Genomic DNA, 21503 nt, shown 5'->3' on the forward strand with positions numbered 1-21503 from the left:
ACAGAAGAAACTCCGCCAAAGGACTATAAAATACTAGTACACGGGGTATGACACACCGCGTACCAGCCTTCTCGTTCGTGAACATTATTTATGGTATTCGTTGAGGACGGTCGAGCACCAAATAACCAAAGCCTCGTTATTTTAGCGTAAAATAGTACATAATTTGTATGTGCTGGTAAAAAAATCGTAGTGAAATACAGTAATAAATCAAATTACTCATGTACATACTGAAAAACATTGCTTGATCGATCCTATTGTTCAAGTTATCACACTCTGACGTCGGCGTACAAATATTGTTTAAAATCGCAATAACTCGGGGAGTTGGTTGTAAACAAGATACAATGTATAGATAGCTGCAGTACTGCGACGGTATATCGTTTTATTTATCGCCGTAAGAATATTTCACCTGTCATCGAAAATATAAATATTTAAATATGCACAAAACGGCCTCTACGCTTCTGCTGACAGCGATACTTCATGAAAAGTGACCGCACTGTAGCGATTATTGAAGTTTCTAGATTGAACAACAAACACTCGATATTGATAGTGAATTACGTTTTCGAATAACTTAAGATTGTGTGTACCTTGTTCTATAAACGGCAAAATACACTATAACACGAAGAAGAGCATGGTACACGTAAACAACGTTACGAGCGAACACCTACTGGTCAGCTTGAGTCGTGTCATACCCCGTCTATTTATTTTGAAGAGCCGGTTAAAGCGTACTACAATTCGAACGTTTTTAAAAAGCATTGCAGTCTAAAATGGGCGCAAAACCAATACGGAGTGAAAACATGGTACCAGAGTTATGCGTGTAGTACTGCTTTTTTTCGTATTGTAATATAATATTACTAATAACTTATTCTAGCCAAGAAGGACAATATTCATGTATTATTTCTAGTATTATATTGCCTGGTATCCATGTATTTATGCTGATTGTAAAAATGCAACCGAGTATGCAAGTAAATCGGCAATGTATTTGCTATATAGCCTTGCATAACTTGTAAACTAGCATTATAATAGTACATGTACTACATAAACGTATGTTACTTCTAAATGGGCATTGTAGTAGTATATAAACGTGCATTACTTGTAAACGGGCATTGTATTACTACATAACCGCACAATGCTTGTAAAAGAACGTGTATTACCTGCATAACCATGTATCAATTAATTGTATTGGCTAAATAATACTTTATTTATAAATAATACTTTACGCCAAGCGGATTAAATAAAAATACTACATTCTTGAACAAAAAGAAAGGAATACAGAATAAGGTTCAATTTGATACAAAAGTGATAAAAAAGTTGACAAACCAGCTTCACAAAACTTGACAAAGATTGGAAGCTAATACATTTAATTTGCATACTTGCCACATCAAATATATTTATATGTTACGTGAACAGGTGTAAGTGCTTCAAAACGATGTACCGAATTGTTGCCTTTTTAGGAATGGACCGAATTCGTCGAATCGGCTGTAGAAGGAATTGTAGTATTTACACTGGGTTCACAGGCTAACATCGGCGAAGACTTGGAAAAAGCAACAAAGTTTGTTAAAGCGTTTGCCAGATTGCCGCAAAAAGTTATTATGAAATACGAGGGGAATCCACCAAATGGCCTTGGCGAGAACACCAAACTTAGCAGTTGGATTCCACAAAATGATCTTCTAGGTAATAAATAGACAATATCACTTTATTAGTTTAGCAGTTTTTATTTCTTCAAACCAACACAGGAATCAAAATTTGCGTATTCAAGGCACGTTTAAATACCAGAGTAATCTATTCCAACATATATTTATTTGTATGTTGATGTAAAATCACAGATACATATATGCTTCGCTGTAACATTGGTAAAGGTTGTGTGATCATTTCACATATATTCAATATTGAGACTAAGAACAAGTAACACGTGGATATATCGTCTAACGACTATTCGTTATTGAATTCATTACATAGAATATATGCAATATGCAGAACATATCAAGGTGATATATTCTATACATATTCAAAATTATCAGCTAGCCATTTATAGATTGATCAAACACCATTATGATTGTTCTGACTTACACCATATGTTCAATAGCTCACTCAAATACCAAAGCATTTATAAGCCACGGAGGTATCAATGGAGTAAACGAGGCTATCTACCACGCAGTGCCTTTTATTGGCATGGCGTTATTTGCGGAACAGTTGGAGAATGTAGAAAGACTCGTTAACAAAGGAATGGCAATTTCTTTAGATTCAAAATCCTTCACAGAAGATGATGTCTACAATGCTGTAAAAAAGGCGATTGAAGACCCAAGGTAAGAGGTTCTTACTGACCGACTGTTAATCAATAATAGGTTATAATTAAAATTGTAACTCCATGGGTCTTTTTGAAAAAAGGATAACTTGAAGATTGCACACATACTGATTTCTAGCACAAATTATTTTTTCGTAGGTACACAGACAATGCCGCTAGATTATCCAGTATCCAGAGAGATACTCCAATGCCTCCAGGAGATACAGCTGTATATTGGGTTGAACACATTTTGAAGTTTGGCGGTGATCACCTCAAACCAGCATCCCTCGAACTAAATTTAGTCCAGTATTTACTTCTCGACATTGCCGTGTTTTTACTGATTGTAGTAGCCATTGTCATTATTATTGCAAAGCTAGTAATGAAGCAGATATTTAAACTCTGTTGCAAACTAACGGATGTCAAATTGAATAGAAAAAAAAAACAGTGATAAAATTAATTAGGAACGCGATGTGCAACTAGTTATATCAGAGTGAGCGTAAGGTATACATATTTCCAAACTATATGAGAATGGTTTCCAATATTATATATTCTTAAAAATATAGCCTATTCGCCAATGGCCGCCGAGATTTTAGCAAGAGAACCACTTGACTTGTTTTTGTCCCAACCCTATATGGTTACAATCATGAACACCATCGCGCCTACCGTTACAAATACCATGGTTACATGGGTGAAACGAGAAGTTGTCTTCTTCACAATAAACGGAAAGAAATAAGACAACATTGGTGAGAAAAAAAAGTTGCGTGGCCCTCACGCTTTTCAACTAGCACTCAAACAATGTATATTTCAACAAGAACTTAAAATAGGTCTATTTCAACGAGAATTCGAACAATGTCTATTTCAACTTGACATCGTCTCATTTGCCACGTGAGAACAATTTGTTGGTAAAAACAGCTCTTGTCTTTACAAATATCTGCTGTACTCATGATTTTAAATAATATGGTTACATTACAGGGATATCTCATGCACTTCAAAGCAATATATGGCCGCTGAAAAAAAGCTTAAATTTAAACAGCAGATCAGAACGGTTGGTCCAAATTTAAGCCCTTGAAACTAAATAAAATGCTTATCCTTTCCTAAATTTAAGATCTGAAATAAATGCTCGTCCATGTTTGAATTTAAGCTACATAATAATTATATAAATATATAAGTTTAAATGCTTAAATTTAAACATTCAAACAAACAAAAATCAACTCATAGAAGCTCAATAGCAAGCCTTACAATGGTCACATTTGCAATATTTCTTTGTATCTAATGTTTAAATTTAAGCATTGCTCAAGAACAATGTTAATTGTTTGGGGAAAGATTCCTGTTGATAATCTTAACTAACAGAATATATTTTCAACAAAACAAATATAAATCAGTTATCATTGGAAGCTCTAACTTCCACTTAAAAATTGTCAATCTATTCTCCGACTTTTGTTTATTAGTTACACCCATAGCAATGACAAACCAAGTAAAACAAGTATATTTTTCACTTTATGTGAAGATATTTGATTGCTGTGATGAGTCGTATTAGTTTATCTTTCGTTTCATCAAATAGACTTATATCACAGTGTCAAACGTTGCCTAATACAACATGAAACAGAACAAAATATAATCGTTAATGAACAGTATATTTATACGGCAGTTTATTTGTGTTCATTACCCACTCATTCGATGGGTAGTGTATTATATGCCATAAAATATAAATGACACATGGAATGGATTCACATTAAATAACATGATACAAACCACGACATGTTTCACCGTCCCACTCTTTCGATTTGTAGCTGAATATATGTCACAGAAACACGAATAACACATAGAGTGGCTTCACATTAAAGGACAATATATTCACTTGAATGAAGCATTGAATGGATTCACATTAATTGAAATGACAAAAACTGCAACAAAACTCATCGTCCCACTATTTTGATGTACAGTTGAATATATATAAATTACGCATATAATGACTTCACATTAATTGATGGCATGACATTAACCACTACATGGTTCACCATTTCTCTCTTTTGATGGGTAGATGAATATACGCCGTAACAACATAATGGACGCACAGAACGGCTTCAAATTTAAATAACATTACATGACATGGTTCACCGTCCCACTCGTTCGATGGATAGTTGAATATATGCCATAACCGGTAAATGACGCATGGAATAGCGTCACATTACACGAAATGACATGAACCACGACATGATTCACCGTTGCACCGATTTTATGAACAGTTGAATATGATCAGTCACCAATGCGCTTTTGGTAGAAATTTGACGCTTGGCAAAACTCTGTAGAAAACCTTCATAGACCGAGCAAATCATTCCGCTTTATCTTTTTCACCTGTGTTAGAAACCTGTTTTTATCAGATGTTTTTTATTCATGATTATTTTTGGAAGACATCAGGGGATTGTGTTGTCGCTTCAACTCAGGACACGCAATACACGGATGATCCATGTTCGATAAATTGCACAAAAACATGCAGATCACAAGATTATATCTCCAAAATACAGCCTCCTTTCAAACATACTGAAGAAAAGAAATTAAATAAATTGCTTTGCACAAGAAATTGGACGTAATTCAAAACAGATCAAAGTAAAACGACATAGCCAAAATGGTTGCCGAAATCCACAACAAACTAATTTTGGAGAAACAACATTTTGAGATAAAAGTAAAAAAACTGTTCACCACCAGCTTATGTATATGATGTGATACATATGTATGAATGAACACACAGTTGGGTGCATGCCAATAAGCCATTTTCCGTAGTTTGCGTGAGCCACGGTCACGTGAAACAGGTCAAGCTATCCTCGCTAAAGCAACGCCATTGTTACACGCGTGAAAGCAGCAACAATACGACTATTACTTCGGCTGATTACTTCTTCAATGGGAGCTAAAAGATGTGCCTACGGAGAATGCAAGAGCGATTCCCTATATCCAGATGGATGTTCGATGGCTGGAATATATTTTATTCGATTCCCAAAGCCGAAAACGCAACCCGATAAATGCGACCGCTGGATCACCGCATGCTCCAGAGCAGACGATTTTAGGAGGCATCGTATCACTCAGGATACATACGTGTGTTCTCTTCATTTTGTTGGCGGAAAAGGACCTATAGATGAACAGCCAGACCCAATTCCTGCAACAGCAAGAAGTGTAGACCTTCGACTATTCGAAACGAAAAAAGTTCGACCACCACCGAAAGACAGATCTAGTACCGGAAATGCAAAGAAACGACAACGTAATCAAGCTTCGGTAAGCACTTTCTTTCCGACGGAAATCGTCAAGACATTGTTTCATTGTTTCGTTACTCTTTTAATTATCAAAATTTCTTTCAACAAATGTGTTTTTCAAATGTCAATCAGAAGCCCAGATCTGTTATTTGTTTTATTCAGTGCGTTTTATTTTAAATACGAATATACATGTTTTGCAGCGTCGAGATTTATTTTTATCGCGAGATACATGAAAAACAAAAAGACAGTTTAAGCATGGAGGTCTTTTTTTTTACCTCCATGGTTTAACAAACCTAGATGTGGACAATGGATACTTATCAATGTTCGTGTCTGAGGTGTCTTTTTTACACATCTCAGACAATGGTTGTCTGACGACACACTTAATTCTTTCATAAAAACAAAACTTATTTCCTGCCAGTGGGCTTTTTTTAATTCAAAGAATTAGCGGTATGTCAGTATTTTTTGGAAAAAACATTTATGATTATTAACTAGTTTATTATGGTACTTTTTTTTTATAAATTGAGAACCTGAATTGTTTATGTGCACTTACTTTTCCAACCATGTAATGAAAACAACAACAACTTTAATTTATTATACCATGCTACACAATCTCCCAGTGAATCCTTAGCAGAGTCTACAAATATTTCACTAATTAAAAATTCCAGGAAAGATGCTGTGTAATTATTGGTAAGTTTTTATTGCTTTTAGTAATTTTGACTAATTATATTTAGATTGCTTCTGAACTACATGCCTTCAACATATTTTTTATTCTGCTTGTGGGAAGATGAAAAATATAAGACAAGCCAAAGCATTTCTTCCTTGCATACACACCCATTTTGTTCTCAATTTATTTTCGGTTGAAGTCAAGTAAGAACATTGGGTAGATTTTTTTCAGGCCTTTAAATTCCATACTTTTTTTTTAAATATATCAACATATACTCATATATACATACATATACAGAGATTGCTCAGTGCAAACCAATGAAGACTGTGCCATCCCATTGCAGTGTATCAACACAGACTGATTTAACTATAGAACACATGGAACCCTACAGTGACAGGGCACTTACAGATATAAATTATATGAAAAGAGAAATCATTATAAAGGATATTGAAAGAAATGCTAAATCTTGCAAATTTTACACAGGTAATTAAACTAATGTGTTGTTTATTTATTTATTTATTTATTCATTTATTTAAAATATTGTGTTTTCACCTTTTCTGCTGTAAATAAGCTATCCTTTTCATTTAATATTCCTATTATTTGTTCTAGGGTTAGCATCACTGCAACTATTATTATACATTTTTAAATGGATCAAATCAAAGGGAGATAGACTTACAATTTGGAAAGGACAAGACACTCTTGTAAGTTTTGATTCAAATTCTCTATTGTGAAAAAATATCAGCTACTGGTATATTTACTGCACACATAAAACATTGTCATCTGTCACTGGTTTAGTGTCCATTTTCCAACAATAGAATCATCATCATATTAACAACTGAAAGTACCAGACTTCAATTTTTATACATGACACATTTATATATTTTGGTATGGTAGTTCAACATACTTCAGCAAGAAATGGTTGGCATAATTTAATGTTTCAATCATATTTTAAAAATCTTTGTATTTTATTGTAATTTGTGTTTTGCTACTTAGGATAATCCAGTCAGTCAGGGTGGTCACTGTCGCGCTCTTACAAAAAATGAAGCCTTTTTACTGATACTTGTCAGACTACGAAGAGGAATGGATATAGAACATTTAGCCGACTCATTTGGCATTGCACCTGCCACAGTCAGTCGCTACTGTACAACATGGATTGAGTTTCTGAGTAAAGAGTTGTCATTTTTAATAAAGTGGCCTAAACAAGATTATATTAGATCATCAATTCCATCGACATTTCGTCATTTTAAAAAGACAGTTGCAATTATAGATTGCACAGAATTCTTTATCCAGAAACCTTCCATACCATCATCACAAAGGATTACATGGTCTAGTTACAAACACCACAACACCTTGAAGACCCTTGTTTCAATATCGCCAACTGGTTCCATATCTGGTTGTGGTCTGATTCCATATCTGATCGCAAACTTGTGCAGGAAAGTGGGTTCCTTGACAATGTCAACCATGGGGATGATGTCATGGCAGATCGCGGATTTTTAATACGTGATCTTTTGGCGTTGCATGGAGCCACACTGAACATACCGCCATTTGCACATGGTAAACAACTCAGTGCAAGAGCAGTGACCAAGACCAGGAGGATTGCAAGTGCCCGAATATATGTTGAACGAGCAATTGGACGTTTGAAAAATTTCAAAATTCTTCAAGGTATATTTCCAATGAAGTCCAAAAAAATACTGAATCAAACTGTCCAACTCTGTGCTGCATTGTGCAATATTGACAGTATGTTGGTCAAATAGGCAAGTCTAAGATGAAATTATGCCTATAATTCTGCATTGAAAACTGATTCATGTACAGTGCTTATCAACACATTTATTTATATTTAATCTTATTAATTTACACTGGCTATTAATTTTTTTTTATTGTCATTTCAATGAATTTATTTACATTTCATTGTTGTTTTTCATTTACAAGTTACAGTGTGCATACCTAGACATTCAGTACTTATTCAAATTTACTTTTTTCAAATGTTCTTTTACTTGTTTTCATGAGTATTATTGCCATTGTAAAATACTATTTTTGATGATAGTGTTATCATGTGATGTGTAAACAGGTAGCTTGGCAATAATTTCCACACACTGTGCAGCAATATTTGTTATCAGTACATTGACATTTAAGACAGAATATTTTTTTTATTATTCTTTATTATGAAATGTGCATTCATTACAGAAAAATAAATATTTTTTTTAAAAAAAATATATAAAACAAGTTTAATGGCAGTACTTATTTTTTTCTATCACAGTACAAAGGGTACACAGTGTGAAATGCATAAAAAGTGAAAATATTTTCTAGTTAGCTACAACATACAGGCCTCAAAACTTATAAAGATTTTTGTACCAGTATGTCATAATACAGAGCACAAATCATCTTATAATATGGCATAAAGCCTCGGTAAAACATACTCCCTGTGAAAAAATGACAATTTGTCCACAATACGAGTAAAGTACTGTTCATTGAATGGCACAGTAATTATTAACAGTCCTTTTTTTCGTATAAATAACTAGGTCGCATTCCGTCAAACCATAAATACCTAACTGGCCTTGTATTTGGACATAGTAGCCTGCACTTTCAGAAAGATGCCAGTTTCTACCTTCCTCAAGCACCCCCTCTCTTTAGCAGCATCCTTTGGTGACTTTAGTCGCAAAGAATAGGGACATTTAATTTATAATAGCAGGCTAAAAATGGCTTCTCAATGTAAACTCTAAGTCCAGGTACTTTGATTTTTAGGCATCTGTGTTTTTTTCTTTCAACCATAAGATACATTTCCCTGCCCTTACTTTCCTTTCTTCATCCCCACTCTAGAGCAGGCAAATCCCCCGACGGTGGAACAGCACAACAAATGATTAAATCAACTACCTACCTTAGATGGGTCAGCAGATGTTTTTTTGTCAATGTTGTAGCCCTACTTGCAACACGTTTAAATGCAGATGCTGTCAAGATCCCATTCCGCATTGAACGCCAAGTAGGGTTTTCAGACTGCCCAACAGTCTCTGTGCCAATGAAATTTACCTCTTCAGGTGTGTATGTCAGGTTTCTAAGAAACATTTCAATCAGGTCTTGAATAGAAGAAACTAAATTTTCTGGCAAATGAATCTTTAAAAAATTCTGAAACTTCACTGTAAGTGATAAGTTTAGGCAGTCTTGATTTGGGTCTTTTTTAACATCTTTTGGCACATCTATTGAGGGCAGTAGTAAGCTAAGTGCTGCAGCATTTGGTATTATCTGTAAGAGTACAGAAAAAAATGTTTGCAAAAACAAAGATATCACACATTTCTCATTAAATAAAGAGCTCAAAACATTAACCACTGACAAAAATTGGCTTATATGATATATCCCCACCATACTAGGTTCCCTATTCACAATGCTGCAAACATGTTTTTTCATATACTGAGGTTTCTTATGAAATAATAACTCTGTTCTGCCAATAAGGAAATAGTAAATGCTATTTACAATCAGTTATGAAGCCATTAAATCAAAATAATTTTGTGGCCATGATGAATGAAACCTGTGGCTATGACCTCTGAACTTTTGGATTGTGTAAAGAAATGCAAACAACATACGACTAACCTGTGAGAGTCCTTGAGCAAATGATTCTTCCTGCTTCTATGTCAATGGTTTTCTGTCTACTGGGTCTCTTGGATCAAAATCTTCCTGGCCCATGTTATTTTCTTTCTGGACGCCATAGCTGGAAAATAATATTATAAAACAAAATACTACTGTAAAATATGTTGAAAAAGCGACATGCAATTTTAACAAATTGTGGTAAAATGACGTAATAGCGAAATTTTGATTTAGCGAATCTCTCTTGTCATTGTTGTTTGCGGTTTTCACAATACATTTGTACTTGTCTGTCGCATGCCAAATGTGCAGTTAACACCCCCATAAAAAATGTCAAGTGTAATTAGGAAGTGCCCCAGATTTGTATGTTCCGGATTACTGTTTTACAGTATATTGCACAACATCAATGGATGTAAGCCTATTTCCTATTTAGCCTATTCATTTTGAGATAAACATATTATTATGAAATAAACATACCGTGCAAATAGTATCTTAAGACGTTTAACAGAAACAGGTTCATCGTGTTCCATTGGTCTTCTTTTCCACTGGCAGGGACCATCAGTTACTGATGTTTTATTAAATGCCTCACGTTCATAAAGTGTTGCAGCCACATGACGACATGCTCCATCTGCACTGTAAAAATAAAATTATCAAAATTAAAATATTTCAGTTAAGCAACTTGGGAAATTATACCTCATCCATTTACTTAAATTTCCACTTTGCTCATTGTTTCACAGCAGTAAAATACTTATTTATGGAATTCCTTGTACTTTGTGGATATAGATAATACAACTGCACACTGAGACTATTGCATGTATTATATTTTATTTAAAAAATGATTTCTTGTAAATTGAAAATGGTATATGATATCATAGAAAAATAAATAACATTGCACCTTACCCTCCAGGACATTCACAATATGCAGTCATAACTTCAGAGTGTTCTTTTTTCAGTAGAAACCACAAACTGTATGTTGACTTGTTAAGATATGTTTTGTCTTTTTGAGTAGGTTTAACCTGGGCTCGAAATGCACCAACAGAGCTACTCTCAGATATCGCGGTGTATACCATATCCAACACATGACCATCGTAATATAACTTATGGTCTTCATAAGACTTGTATGCCCTGAGTTTTTTCCAGTCATAATCCGATCGGTGACACATTAAGTAGTTAAACACATCACACAGGCCGAAATCGGGAACGCTAGTAAAATCAGAGGAATAATTTGGAAGACTCAGAGGGTCAAAGAAATCACAACCCAGATCAATAAGACGTTGTCTAACGTCATCTTTTGGATCATACCGTGATTAATCTGGGTCTTCGTCAAGGTTCAGGTTTCGGACTGCCTTTGCAAGCGTTACGAGAATATTCTTTCTGTAGTTGGAAGTTGACACGCCGAATTTCCTCAAAAAGTCCTTGAGCTTTGGAACTGTCAATTTATCGATGTTATCCATTGATTTCGTACGCGGCAAACGGTGAAAAGGCAGAATGTTTTCGTCGATTTACACGTTGCGTGAATGGACTCATGGAGCGACGCCATTAAAAGCTTGAATGTTTGACCTTTGTCACGTGCTTAGCAACCTGTTGTTAAGGTGAAATCTCACTCGCGCGAGACCTCGCAGACTTCGGAAAATGCACTATTCATGAGTCCCTTATTTTGAACTGCGTACAACCTAGGACTAATAATTATGGACATTCTTGTATTACCATGCATTGTGATTTCAGACAATTTCTAAAATTGATAATGAAGATCCCACTTTATAACAATCTATAGTTTTTGTGAACAATTTAATATTCACAATTCATCTTTAAAGATTCAATCCTGTACGACTACTAACCAAACGCACAGATAATGTTCATATATTCTGTTGGCTAATTATGTCAAAATATATTAATCACGATGGTTACAGTGAAATCATTGAATTATTGTATTGGTAATAAATGGGGACAAATGGATTATTCATATACAGTGACATGCACCAAATACCCAAGTTATTTTTATACAGTTATATATATATATTTATGTTTCAAATGGTTGATTAAATATGTCAATTTAACCTAAATGTTTCAAGCAGAAAAAGTAATTTACAAAGCTAGTTCTTTCTTGTGATTATGTCCAGCTCGTTATTAGTTCCAGCGACACTTGTTGACGAGTTCAGAGGCGTCGACAGGCATTCTTTCAACATCTTGGATGCGTCACACAAAACTCGACAAGCTTCTGCCATAGCGCGACATTTTGATGACGCAAGGCCCCATAGGACAGTAACAATTATTTAATCACGTATAGTAATTGTGATTTGGACAACATTCACTTTCTCCTACATATAGTAGCTTATCTGATGGGTACAAACTAGACATAGCCTGAGATTAATGTCATAATACAGCCACATATTAATTCACTGCTAATGTTCGGGATATTATATTACCTTCGCTAGGGTGTTTTGTTCTGCATGAATTATGATAATGCGATACAAGACAAAATTAGAATACTGAGCTCAGATCATACCACTAAAGGTAAGCCTTTTGTTTTGTGCATTGGACTGGGACTTTGATTGACGCCGTCAAAATGGCCGCACTTTCTAATACCCGATGGATCGGTGCTATTGTTATAGCGTGTGTGATCTGCCCAGTCTTGTGCAGCAATATCCTAATTCTCCCTGGCGCCCCGTTCGGGAATTTCTACATTACTATATCGAGATTTGGAGAACTGCTGGCCATGAGAGGTCATAACGTTACCGTGTTGATAAATGATCTCTACTACCAAAGATTTGCAGGACTGATCAAAGAACAACGAACATTTATGAATTTTGAAGACTATGAATCCGGCTTCAATGAATTCCCCGATGCATACAACCGAGTCACAAAAAGTGCACATATTGCACTAACAATTTCTGAAATACTTCGCATTTTTTATGTTTTGGCAGATGAGACGGAGGCTTTTATTCAAGACAGTAACAGCATAAAACGCTTGAATGCCGCGAACTTTGATCTAATTCTTGCTAATGCCTTTAACCCAGGCTTCGCTCTAATTGTTGATACATTGCGTGTACCGTTCGTCAGTGTCTCCACCATGAGAGCTTTACCGATGATAGACGATTTACTTCATGGTTTGACTTCAAACCCTGCATATGTACCAGCGGTAAAAACAGGATACTCAGATGAGATGACGTTTTCTCAGAGACTGGGCAATACATTTGCATACCTTGCATCGGCTGCAATGTTTGAGTTTCTTTTGCTAAAACCATTCAAAAGTATACAGCAAAGGCATAACATCCGACCAGAGCTTTCATACAGGAGTTTATGTAGAAATTCGGAGTTAGTACTTTTCTGTTCTGATTTTGCCTTCGATTATCCCCGCCCTATGATGCCGCATGCTATTTATATTGGTTCATTAACAGCAAGAACCCCAGACCCTCTTAGTCAGGTGAGTTTCTTGAAAATGTTTATTGTTATATATATATATATGAATTTCGATATATTCATGAATGTATTTCTTTTATCGGATATCGGTTAGGTCCACTCGAAAACGGAAACTGCGTAAATTTCGAAGTGCTACGTATGATATGTTCTGTGTTAAGAACGGAAATTCCCAAATTTGCAGTCGTTTTACGCCGAACTTGGAGAACTGATACACTAAGTTGCTCTTTTAATACTTTCAGCTGAGAGTTTGTTGTTGTTTTACTTTCAATTTAGTTAGCGTAAATCACGCACAGTGAACTACATAGGTGTAACGCTACTGGTTTGATATGATAGATTTCATTTACTTTTTCATATAAACCTGCTTCCCAGGCCCGGTTTAATGACTCGGAAACCATATTTCAAAATAACCAGCTTTAACTTACTAGTTTATGGCAATCGTCCAATGCATGCGACAACTTTACATTTGTTGTTGTGTGCATATATTCGTACTGGTGTCGTATATGCTGTATAGAACTAACTTGCATTATTTTACATCTGTCACCGTAACGCCACAAGTTACAGCGTGCCGTAATTTTGCGGTATTTTACGGGGTATTTTCATACTACCATATTTGGAAATGCGAATTCCAAATATGGAATGATTACGCCCGTAAGCGTCCTCTAATAATAAAAACAAACATGGCTGCCACCAGGATTTGACCGGACTCCATGCAAAGAAGTTCGCTGATTCTGTTCTAAACCTTTTGAATTTCGGCATTTCCATGATGTATCCTTGAAGGGAAAAGATGTATAATAATTAGGTTATTACGAAGATACCTCAAAGTATGCACGAAGACAGTACTTCGGCAGTATCGACCGACGCGCAGCGGAGGTCGATGTGACAGCGTATTATTATTATCTTCGTAATAACCTTATATTAATTAGATCGTGGCGGAGTGCTTGTCTACCGATTGTGATTATTCATTACATGAACATTTTAGCAGTAAACTATTATTTATTATACATTTATTCGCAGTATCCGAACACAGTATTATATCTGTTATTGCGCCCTCGCCGATCACATGTTAGGTTATATTAAACGTTAGGTTATATTAAATAAATATTTTGACGTGAAAGTACTTTGTAGATGACAAGATCATGTGCACTCATGGGTTACTGCATTATTCTGAAATGGTGCGTATCGACCGAGTTTCTTGCGAATGGCAAGTCGGTGGAGGGTAACTAGTAAAATTTCACTAGTCTGGGATTCCGACCCTGGATCTACTACCTTCTGACAGTCTGGAACGTGTCGGCACGTACCGAAATGTGTGTGTGAGCGGCCGGAACGAGACGCCACGTGCCAACAAAAATCGATCTAGGTCCTCATATAGAGTCGGGCCGAGATTTACTGCCTGACAGGTCGGTACGAGCCGAAATCACACTCTCGGTGGTGAACTTAATAGAAGATATATGTAATACTAGTATGAACTGGCTGTCGATGGAAATAGGTGTTGTACGTAGTAATGACAAATAAAGAGATCGACCAATGAGGGCGAGATTTCGGTACGAGCCGAGTGGCTTATTCAACATATGTAAGACAGCTACTAAATATCACACGTTTGATAAAGAAAGAACTTCAATCGTATTGTGCTTGATAAATTCACCTGCAAAATATTGCGTTGATGTTAATTATAGATCAAAATTATGCAGAATGACTTGTTCCTGCGAAATACCAATATGATTACGTGTTTCTCAGTCGTACTAAATCTAAGCTCGTGACGTTACTTTTCGGTTGGTAATTTATTGTTAGTCTTACAAAGTTTCGCATGTCCATTCAAAGCACAATGTTTTGCTGAGAAAAAATCTGCTCTCGCGATGATAGTAGGCAGTTATAGAATGGCAAGCGCTCTGGGTTTTGACCTCGGTGAAAACAAAGGTAGAAGCTCTCAGGAAACTGTTCTTTGGGTCTGTGTCTTTCGAGTCTCTCCTGAACATTACTGAGCATATCTATGCCCACTGAAACAAACAAAGAATTGAAATTTTACTAAAATATAAAACTGCACATGTTAGACTTAAAAGCAATGGCCAATTACTATTTGATGATAGCTACCAGCTATCAGGACAGAAATCGATTTTTTCTTCGGCACGCGCCGATTCGGTCCTCATCGTTCACATACACGTTAACGCCACTATAGACAAACACACCATTTTCACCAATGCCTTGCAAATTTCATATAAAATACACAAATATGTTGTGAATAATTAAACCATACATTCGTCGTACATTTATAACACCACATATGAACACATCGAACTATAATTTAGACCAGGACTGTGACGACCAACCTGTTTAGGGCCATAAAACCCAAAAGCAGGACCGTAACGCCCAGCCATCAATCTAATATCCCTTTCCCCGATTAATCGTCGCAAGAGTGGATAATTAGAAGTACGCATAATAAAAGTTGAACGGAAATCGATGTTTTCTCAGAAATTTCCGTTTTTTTAGGTTGGACCCAATGAAAGGAAATGTTGTTATTCCGCTGACGGTTACGCGACGGTTAGACTTCCGGTTATCTGACGGTTACGCGACAATTAAGCACGATTTTTCTTTCTATCCGATATGTAACCGGAGTCGGAAACACGTGATTCCAAGCAGTGTATCAAAGTGAAGTGCATGTACACCACATTTTGTCACGTGATATATTGTTTGACCACTGCTCTTATCAAGGACGTTGGGTAAAAGGTTTGGGTCAGTGATACATTCTGTTTTGAAATATTTGTGGAATAATGGAAATGTAAGTGTATTAGTTACATGTCTCTGCTTTCACGGGTAACTAGCTAAAATAATAATTAATAATAATATACTTAATAGATACACACACAAACTGTGTCACTATATCTGTATTTAATTTCTTCCCCAATTTGACACGTACGGGGTGAATAGAGAAAGCCGTTAGTTATCAATATTTAACAGCGGCGTCACCGATGGAGAACAATTGCGCGTGCTTCCCCTGCGGGATTGCTTGTGTGTCTGTGTTCTGTTATACAGAAGAAACTCCGCCAAAGGACTATAAAATACTAGTACACGGGGTATGACACACCGCGTACCAGCCTTCTCGTTCGTGAACATTATTTATGGTATTCGTAGAGGACGGTCGAGCACCAAATAACCAAAGCCTCGTTATTTTAGCGTAAAATAGTACATAATTTGTATGTGCTGGTAAAAAATCGTAATGAAATACAGTAATAAATCAAATTACTCATGTACATACTGAAAAACATTGCTTGATCGATCCTATTGTTCAAGTTATCACACTCTGACGTCGGCGTACAAATATTGTTTAAAATCGCAATTACTCGGGGAGTTGGTTGTAAACAAGATACAATGTATAGATAGCTGCAGTACTGCGACGGTATATTGTTTTTTTTTTCTATCGCCGTAAGAATATTTCACCTGTCATCGAAAATATAAATATTTAAATATGCACAAAACGGCCTCTACGCTTCTGGTGACAGCGATACTTCATGAAAAGTGACCGCACAGCAGTGATTCTTGAAGTTTCTAGATTGAACAACAAACACTCGATATTGAGCCCAGATTAGTGAATTACGTTTTTAAATGTGTGTCCCTTGTTCTATAAACGGCAAAATACACTATAACACGAAGAAGAGCATGGTACACGTAAACAACGTTACGAGCGAACACCTATTGGTCAGCTTGAGTCGTGTCATACCCCGTCTATTTATTTTGAAGAGCCGGTTAAAGCGTACCACAATTCGAACGTTTTTAAAAAGCATTGCAGTTTGAACAGGGCGCAAAACCAATACGAAGTGAAAGCATGGTACCACAGTTATGTGTGTAGTTCTGCCCTTTTTCGTATTGTAATATAATATTACTAATAACTTATTCTAGCCAAGAAGGACAACATTCATGTATTATTTCTAGTATTTTATTGCCTGGTATCCATTGTATTTATGCTAATTGTAAAACTGCAATCGAGTATGCAAGTAAATCGGCAATGTATTTGCTATATAGCCTTGCATAACTTGTAAACTAGCATTATAATAGTACATGTACTACATAACCGTATATTACTTCTAAATGGGCATTGTAGTGCTATATAAACGTGCATTACTTGTAAGCGGGCATTGTATTACTACATAACCGCACAATGCTTGTTAAAGAACGTGTATTACACGCATAACCATGTATCAATCAATTAATTGTATTGGCTAAATAATACTTTATTTATAAATAATACTTTACGCCAAGCGGATTAAATAAAAAGACTACATTCTTGTACAAAAAGAAAGGAATACAGAATAAGGTACAATTTGATACAAAAGTGATAAAAAAATTGACAAACCTGCTTCACAAAACTTGACAAAGATTGGAAGCTAATACATTTAATTTGCATAGTTTCAAATGCACGTCACGTGCACAGGTGTAAGTGCTTCAAAACGATCGTACCGAATTGTTGCCTTTTTTAGGAATGGACCGAATTCGTCGAATCGGCTGTAGAAGGAATTGTAGTATTTACACTGGGTTCACAGGCTAACATCGGCGAAGACTTGGAAAAAACAACAAAGTTTGTTAAAACGTTTGCCAGATTGCCGCAAAAAGTTATTATGAAATACGAGGGGAATCCACCAAATGGCCTTGGCGAGAACACCAAACTTAGCAGTTGGATTCCACAAAATGATCTTCTAGGTAATAAATAGACAATATCACTTTATTAGTTTAGCAGTTTTTATTTCTTCAAACCAACACAGGAATCAAAATTTGCGTATTCAATGCACGTTTAAATGTCACAGTAATCTATTCCAACATATATTTATTTGTATGTTGATGTAAAATCACAGATACATATATGCTTCGCTGTAACATTGGTAAAAGTTTGTGTGATCAGTTCACATACATTCAATATTGAGACTAACAACAGGTAACACGTAGATATATCGTCTAACGACTATTCGTTATTGAATTCATTACATAGAATATATGCAATATGCAGAACATATCAAGGTGATATATTGCATACATATTCAAAATTATCAGCTAGCCATTTACAGATTGATCAATCATCATTATGATTGCTCTGACTTACCCCATCTGTTCAATAGGTCACCCAAATACCAAAGCATTTATAAGCCATGGAGGTATCAATGGAGTAAACGAGGCTATATACCACGCAGTGCCTTTTATTGGCATGGCGTTATCTGCGGAACAGTCGGAGAATGTAGAAAGACTCGTTAACAAAGGAATGGCAATTTCTTTAGATTCAAAATCCTTCACAGAAGATGATGTCTACAATGCTCTAAAAAAAGCGATTGAAGACCCTAGGTAAGATGTTCTTACTGACAGACTGTTAATCAATAATATGTTATAATTAAAATTGTTACTCCATGGGTCTTTTTGAAAAAGAAGTATAACTTGAAGATTGCACACATACTGATTTCTAGCACAAATTATGTTTTCGTAGGTACAAAAACAATGCCGCTAGATTATCCAGTATCCAGAGAGATACTCCAATGCCTCCAGGAGATACAGCTGTATATTGGGTTGAACATATTTTGAAGTTTGGCGGTGATCACCTCAAACCAGCATCCCTCGAACTAAATTTAGTCCAGTATTTACTTCTCGACATTGCCGTGTTTTTACTGATTGTACCAGCCATTGTCATTGTTATTTCAAAGCTAGTAATGCAACAGATATTTAAAATCTGTTGCAAACCAACGGATGTCAAATTGAATAGAAAAAAGAAACAGTGATAAAATTAATTAGGAACGCGATACATATTTCCAAACTGTATGAGAATGGTTTCTAACATTATATATTCGAATAAATATAGTCTATTCGCCAATGGCCGCCGGGATTTCAGCAAGAGAGCCACGTGACTTGTTTTTGTCCCAACCCTATATGGTTACAATCCTTAACACCATCGTGCCTACCGTTACAAATACCATGGTTACATGGGTGAAAAGAGAAGTTGCCTTGTTCACAATAAACGGACAGAAATAAGACAACATTCGTGAGAAAAAAAAAAGTTGCGTGGCCCTCACGCTTTACAATTTCACGGTAAAAACAGCTCTTGTCTTTATAAATATCTGCTGTATTCATGATTTTAAATAATATGGTTACATTCCAGGGATATATCGTGCACTTCAAAGCAATATATGGCCGCTGAAAAAGCTTAAATTTAAACAGCAGATCAGAACGGTTGGTCCAAATTTAAGCCCTTGAAACTAAATAAAATGCTTGTCTTTGCTTAAATTTACGATTTGAAATAAATGCTTGTCCATGTTTGAATTTAAGCTACATAATAATGAAATATCTACTAAGTTTAAATGCTTAAATATATTGCTTTAAAGTTTTAATTTAAGCATTGCTCAAGGTCAATGTTAATTGTCTGGGGAATGAGTTCTGTTGATAATCTTAACTAACAGAATATATTTTCAACAACACAAATGAAATAAACAAATAATATAAATAATTCAGATGGAAAACCTAACTAATAAAAACCACACAACATGAAATGAAAAATTCGATTGAACATCTAAGGGGAGAATTATTATGTGTAATTATTAAAACGTTCTATGCACCAAATTTAATTAAACTTTGTTAGCGTCCCCTGAGAATTTTGTAAACAGCTACATCAATCATGTGATTCTTATAATGTTATAATTTAAATATATAAATCAGTTAGCATCGGAAGCTCTAATTTCTACTTGAAAATTCTCAATCCATTCTCAATCTTTGTTATTAATTACTGCCATAGCAATGACAAACCAAGCAAAAAAGTATATATCTCACTTTGTGTGATGTGATTTGACTTGCTGTGATGAATAGTGTTCGGGTTTCTTTCGTTTCACCCAACGAACTTCTGTCACAGTGTCAAACTTTTCCGAACACAATACAAAACAAATCAAAATATAACCGGTTATGAACAGTGTTGTGATATTATATTTGTTGATGTAATATAAATGTATTTTGATAATGCCCAGTTAGCTAACGAGGCTTGCCCAGCTGCGGAATTACAATAGACAGTGTGTATTGTCTTTTCTTCGTGCTTGTGTGCAAGACGAACGTGAACACGAGTTAGTCAGTTGTCACCCAGCTCCAGGACAGTGCCGTGCGTTGCAATTCAGCTCAAGTACAGTGAAGTGTCAACGTGGCAGCAGCCTCAAGATAATAACTGTCCAATATGCGATGTGGGACTGACAGATACTTAACAGCCGGCTTTGGTTCTACGCTTTAAAACCAACATTATTTAAAGACCTGTGTTTCGCCACAGAACGACAGTATGGAAGTAGCGTAACATTACGGTCCGTGTCGTGTAGATTGCATTCCTTGAGACCTAGTCGTTTGACTGTAGAACTGCTTTCGTCGTCGACGTTAATGTGAATGACTGTACTTTCGCTGGAACTACGCAGTACGAGCTGGGCTATTATCATTATTGTTATTATTGTAATGTATATCGGTGACCTGTGTGTAATTTATATTACTGCTGCTAATGGTTTATGCCAATTGTATCATTAAATTAGAATTATTTGACATATTTTCGTTGTGTGCCTTTGTGTTGCGTCGTGGAGTGCGGGGTATTGTATTTCGTATTCCTGTTCGTTCCAACAGAATATTTATGCGATTGTTTATTAGTGTCACTGATAGATAATAAATCAAATAAACGTTGGAAGACTTTGGGCGGATAGACAATACATACAGTAGAAAAATAAATGACTCAGGGAATTGCTTTACTTTTAAATGACATGACATTACATTACATAAACCACGACATGATCGCCGTACCATTCGTTCGATGGGTAGCTGAATATATGTCACAATGAAAAAAATGACGCATAGAATGGCTTCACATTAAACGAAATGACAAACCACGAAATGATAAACCGTTCCATTCCTACCATGGACAGTTGAAAATATGTCGTGGAAACATAAATGAAGCATGGAATGGCTTCACATTAAATGACATGACAAACCACGACGTGTTTCAATGTCCCACTCGTTCGATAGGCAGTTGAATACATGCCATGAAATATCAATGATTCTTGGAATCGCTTCACATTAAATGACATGACATTGTTCACCCTTCCACACTTTTGATGGGCAGTTGAATGTATGTCACAACAAAATAAATTACGCATGGAATGGCTTCTCATTAAACGACATGATATAAACCACGACATGATTCATCGTTGCATCCTTTTGATGTACAGTTGAATATATGTCATAGAAACATAAATGACGCGTAGAATGGCTTCAAATTAAATGACATAATCGATAAAACCAAGGCGACATAGTTACAGATGAGATGTGATAATTGTTA

At 35.7% G+C, this 21503-nt stretch overlaps 2 protein-coding genes across 2 annotated transcripts; both read left to right on the forward strand.

The window, feature by feature from the left end:
- Window positions 1-1589: 1589 nt before the first annotated feature.
- LOC146736283 (UDP-glucuronosyltransferase 2B33-like) lies at window positions 1590-2729 on the forward strand. Its single transcript, XM_085505264.1, has 3 exons — window positions 1590-1671; window positions 2084-2303; window positions 2441-2729. Exons 1-3 carry the CDS (start codon window positions 1590-1592, stop codon window positions 2727-2729), a joined length of 591 nt encoding a protein of 196 aa, XP_085361390.1.
- A 9600-nt stretch (window positions 2730-12329) lies between these two features.
- On the forward strand, window positions 12330-18933 carry LOC100369963 (UDP-glucuronosyltransferase 2B1-like). The gene is made up of 4 exons (XM_085505265.1): window positions 12330-13187; window positions 17653-17872; window positions 18286-18505; window positions 18645-18933. Exons 1-4 carry the CDS (start codon window positions 12330-12332, stop codon window positions 18931-18933), a joined length of 1587 nt encoding a protein of 528 aa, XP_085361391.1.
- Window positions 18934-21503: the final 2570 nt, after the last annotated feature.

This window comes from Saccoglossus kowalevskii, chromosome 11, assembly GCF_978046115.1.
Source record: "Saccoglossus kowalevskii chromosome 11, keSacKowa6.1, whole genome shotgun sequence".
Taxonomy (NCBI): Eukaryota; Metazoa; Hemichordata; class Enteropneusta; family Harrimaniidae; genus Saccoglossus; species Saccoglossus kowalevskii.